Source organism: Austrofundulus limnaeus, unplaced genomic scaffold (genome assembly GCF_001266775.1).
Source record: "Austrofundulus limnaeus strain Quisiro unplaced genomic scaffold, Austrofundulus_limnaeus-1.0 Scaffold1872, whole genome shotgun sequence".
Taxonomy (NCBI): domain Eukaryota; kingdom Metazoa; phylum Chordata; class Actinopteri; order Cyprinodontiformes; family Rivulidae; genus Austrofundulus; species Austrofundulus limnaeus.
In genome coordinates this window covers 42,365-47,580 of record NW_013954274.1, presented here as the reverse complement: position 1 = coordinate 47,580, position 5,216 = coordinate 42,365, and the positions used below count along the sequence as shown (strand labels likewise).

Here is a 5,216-nt window from a genome sequence, read left to right as displayed (position 1 = left end):
GCGCTGCGCTGCGCTGCGCTGCGCTGCGCTGCGCTGCGCTGCGCAGGTCACAGCTGTGCGTTTCAAGTCCAGTTTACACCTCCGCTCCGACAGATGTGCAGGAAGCAGATCGTGTGATAAATTCAGAGATAAGTGTTGAAGTCACAGCAAAAATAATTAATTCTGTGAAAGACGAACTCCAAACAGCTGAAAACAACGATATAAAGGCTTTGATATCTATGTTGAAACTGTCTCGCTGTCAGCTTTCTGAAACTTCTGATTTCAAAATAAAAGTATCATGTGTGTACACATATGCTTCATGCTACATGTTTCCATCTGCTTCCCAAACAGAACCATACATTCTGACAGCATTTGTGTAGAAATGTATCCATATATTTATTAATATAACTGCAATTTCGACATTATTCCGACAAATTATCCAGGCTAAAAGTGTCTTATTTTGAAAATACGGATGTTGTGCTCATTTCTTTTCCTKTTGGTGTGACGTAATCTTTAAAAATTGACTCTGGCACAGCTCCGGCAAAAATAGGATCTGTTCTAATTTTGACGGTTTGCCGTCCGCTCACCACCGCCCTGCTCAGCCCTGTGCAGCCAGTGGAAACACTCTCACTGGTTATAATGGGTGTGTGTTTGCTGTGGAGGTCGGACCGGAGCGGAGTGGAGACGGAACAAATGTTGTGTAAATTAGTGGTTATATAACAACCATCTTGTCTCTGATTGGCTGTTTCTGACCAGGTGTGGTGTGTTTCTGTAAACGGCTGTAGGACCACTGGGAGGAGCTTTATTTTTTCACAGATCATCTGTCAGGACATAATGACAGTTAGAACAAATATGTAAAAATACATTTTCTTGAAAGTTACCAACTGCAGCTTTAAGTGTACTTTCATTTGATGTTTCATTTGATTTGATGGGATGCCCCCTCAACACAGTGCAGGTGKGGGGAGACAGAAGAACTCTGGCTAAAATAACATCATTGATGAACAACGTCTCCCACCCCATGAAGCTGTGGMTGAACTGGAGCTCCTTCAGTGACAGACTGCTGCATCTGAGGAGCACAAAGGAGCGTTATCACAGATCCCTCCTCCCAGCAGCTGTCAAACTTTATAACCAGCATTACGCCCAAAAATCACAAGTGTTTACACACCTGCTGCTGCACAACCATGTGTACTCTTACTGTTCATTGTCATTGCTCAACTGAACAATCATTTGCACTACTACTCTGCTGTAATTACACATCATTCTTGTCTGCATTGTGATACTTCACTTTACAGTTATTGGTCTGTTGAGATTGTTTTGCACTGAAAACAGACAATTTCTGATTCCTAATGTCGCATTCTGATAGTCTACTTTCTCTAAAACAAAACATATCCTTTTCTATCCTTGCACAATTCTTTATATCATATTTTTTTATTATTAATAGTCATATCATGGCTAGTCAGTGTTAATTTTCTTGTGTGCACTATCTATAGTTTATAAAGTAACTAGTGTGTGAACCTCTGTACTGATGCTGCTGTGATACCTGAATTTCCCCTCTGTGGGACAATAAAGGCTGTTTTTATTATTCTATTCTATTCTTTGTCCCATTCATTTCTGCTGACATATTTGTTTCTGTGAACAGGAGAACCCTTACCTTTGCAGTGATGAGTGTGATGCCTCCAGCCCTGACTTATCTCACCCTCCTCAGCTGATGGGAGACAGGGAGAGGGGTGGGTTGATCACATATTGGCAGACAGTCACTTGGTCCCGGTATCCTGAGCCCTTATTGGCCAACATCACTCTGTCATGGAACAAGAGCCTTGAGGTGGTTGATGATATCATCATCACTTTCGAGTATGGCCGACCAACCAGTATGGTGCTGGAGAAATCCATGGACAAAGGTAACAGACCAAGATGGGCTGCAGAGGATGGGGGGTAGTGGGGTTTATTCATCCATCTATATATTCTTTCTCAGCTAAAGGCCAGAGCCTCATGAATGATGATACAAATGTGAATTCACCAAGACTGATACCAATGACAAGGACAAAAATATGTTTTCAGTATTAAAACATAATATGGGTAGGCCAATAGGAAGTCATGTACATATATTTACGTAAAGTCTCAAAATAAAATTCTATTTTAACTTGCTAGTAACATGTAGGACTGTGTTCTGCCCACCAAAATGAGATTGAGTCAAAAAACATTAAAAAGATGTTTGTGTTGCAGGTGCAACATGGCAGCCATATCAGTATTATGCTGATGACTGTCTTGACGCCTTTGGCATGTCGCCTAAACAAGTTTCAGATTTAGCACCAACAAACCTAACTCGAGTTGTCTGCACAGAGAATTATTCCCGCTGGGTTGGAGCCAAGGTGAGTAAATGGACCTGACTACTGAGAAAATTAAAACTGTAACATTGTTGTAATACTCTTATTTAAACATTTGCTTTTTGACTGAAACAGGAGGAAAAGAACGTGGTGTTTGAGGTGCGTGCTCGATTTGGCGTATTTGCTGGTCCAAAGCTGATAAACATGGATGCTCTGTACACTCGAATGGAGACAATGAAAGGTCTAAGAGACTTCTTCACCTTTACCAACCTCCGACTACGACTCCTCCGTCCAGCACTAGGAGGAACCTATGTACAAAGAGACAACCTGCTGAAGTACTTCTACGCTGTTTCCAACATTGATGTGCCTGCCAGGTAACTAGTTCACAACGAACCAAACCTACTGACATCTGAAGACAGCTTGCAAATTTTAAAGACATCTAAAACATGTTTGGTCCTGTTTATTTGGATTAAATTAACGTATCTACGCATAAACTGAAGATCCATACCAGCAAGTACTTGATGTTATTTAATCCACTGATGCTAAAAAGGGATGACAAAAAATGGTTGCATGAAGTACAAGATGATAAAATGGCTCGATAGAAAAACTGTTTGCCTTCACACCCAACAAGCCAACAGGTGTCTTCAATGAAGGTTTGGTACTTATAACAGTACCATCTCCTGGCAAACAACAAGCAACACTAGCCACAAAATGTCAAACAAAAATACACATWAGGCAAATAAGACTATTTGGCCCATGCAACATAGTCTAATAATCCAACCAACATCTTTCAAAGGTAACAACCTGCTGTTTACTTTTACTGATCACACAACCATCTACGTATCATCCATCCATCCATCCATCCATCCATCCATCCATCCATCCATCCATCCATCCATCCATCCATCGTAATAACCTGCTGTTTACATTTACTGATAATTTCTTTTCAATTAAATTCAAAATACTTTATTGAGCCCAAAGGGAACAACCAAAACTATCATCATAAACCAACCATCTATCAATCCACCATCCATACAATCCTTAAAACATGGGTTCAGCAAACATTTATTGTCCTACACCCCAAGAAGCTTCAAGATAGAATATTTCAGCAGGTTGTGATTCAGTGCAGGTTTAGCTGCTAAAGTTATGAAGCTGATTCAAGGGATCAGCTCTCCAAATGTGAGAGATGAACCAATGCGTAGGTGGTTTACATTCAGTGGAGCCACCCCAACTTTAGTGAGCAAGAGCAACTTGCTATCAGGTTCTTTCTCTAAGGGCTTTGGCCAAAATCTCTAAGTGAGCACTTCACTTGTACGTACCAAGCACCATGGCAAAAGTTCAYGCAAAGGTCAAATATGTGAAGCCTGTGTTTTGAGAGCCACAAAGACAACCACTGAGTAAAAGCAAATGCTGCAACACTTATGTACACTCATTTATTGGAATATTAATACACAAATTTGTCAAGCTGTTCATCTCTTAAAAGTCCTTGTAGCTGAAATGCTAGAATGATTAGAAATTTGTCTGCCTATATTTTTGACACAATGTAATTCAATTTTTGTGAAGGATTCAGGATGGCCAGGAGAACATTAAGGTAGAGAGTAATATTTAATTTTAACAGATTAGTGTAAATGTCAATATCTTTTTCCTGTTTGTTTCCAAGGTGTAAATGTAACCTGCATGCATCTCGATGCACACTSCGTGATGCAGCACTGCAGTGTGAATGTGACCACAACACAACTGGACAGGACTGCCAACTCTGCCGTGGAGATTTGAGACCTWACAGCTGGAGACCAGCATCGTACCTGCCCCTGCCCAGAGGAACGGCAAACACCTGTATGTATCATTAATACGGAAAATTTCAACACCAATACACATCTGCAGACTGAAACTCTGTCCACACCTTTACATAACAATTAGTATTACTGAACTGAAACTACAATATTTTCAAAATATGTTAAACACAAATTTTAAATTCAGGAATCATTTTATTTTCCTAAATTAACCACAAAATGTCCTACAGAACAGAGGTCTTTGCAGCAAAGGGCCTAGAATCTACAATAACTTGGTTCCACAATAATAAATAAATAATAAATAATGTATGTACTGTATGAAATGTCATACATATCAGTCCAAACGGATTGCAATTTGGGTGGTCACTGAGGCAAAAACTCGGGTGTGGGAGGAGTTTGGAGAGCTCATTGAAAAAGACTTCTGTACGGCTTCAGGGCAATTCTGGTCCACCATCCGGCATCTCGGGGGGTGGGGGTGGTTATCCACCAAAAAAGAAGAGCAGTGTGGTTCTGGTCCTGGTTGTGGAACAGCAGACCAGGTCTACACCCTCAGCAGGGTCCTGGAGGGTTCATGGGTGTTCAACCAGTCTACATGTGTTTTGTGAACTTGGAGAAGGTGTTCAACCACGTCCCTCAGGGACTCCTGTGGGGGGTACTCTGGGAGTATGGGGTACCAGGCCCATTGAAATGGACTGTTAGGTCCCTGTAGGACCAGTGACAGAGCTTGGTCCACATTGCAGGTAGTAAGTCAGACTTGTTTCCAGTGAGAGTTGGACTCCACCAAGGTTGTCCTTTGTCACTGATTCTGTTCTTAACTTTTCTGGACAGAATTTCTAGGAGCAGCCGAGGTGTTGAGGGGATCCTTTTTGGTGACCTTAGGATCACATCTCTGCTTTTTGTGGATGATGTGGTCCTATTGGCTTCATCAGATCCTGATCTCCAGCTCTCACTGGAGCGGTTCACAGATGGGATGAGGATCAGTGCCTCCAAATCCCAGACCATGGTCTGGAGCCGGAAACCGGTAGGGTGCCTTCTCTGGGTCAGGGAGGAGGTCCTGCTCCAAGTGGAGGAGTTTAACTATCTCAGGGTCTTGTTCACAGATGAGGGAAGAATGGAGCAGGAG

The 5,216-nt window shown here is 41.8% G+C and overlaps 1 protein-coding gene across 1 annotated transcript in view; it reads left to right on the top strand.

Moving 5' to 3' along the window:
* Positions 1-1,450: 1,450 nt before the first annotated feature.
* The window catches only part of LOC106536551 (netrin-G2), a gene marked incomplete at its 3' end in the record, with an annotated part of 12,303 nt that continues 8,537 nt past the window's right edge, over positions 1,451-5,216 (top strand). Inside the window, 4 exon segments of the mRNA XM_014033854.1 lie at positions 1,451-1,877; positions 2,203-2,348; positions 2,439-2,677; positions 3,964-4,136. Coding sequence (XP_013889308.1) covers positions 1,688-1,877; positions 2,203-2,348; positions 2,439-2,677; positions 3,964-4,136 — 748 coding nt within the window.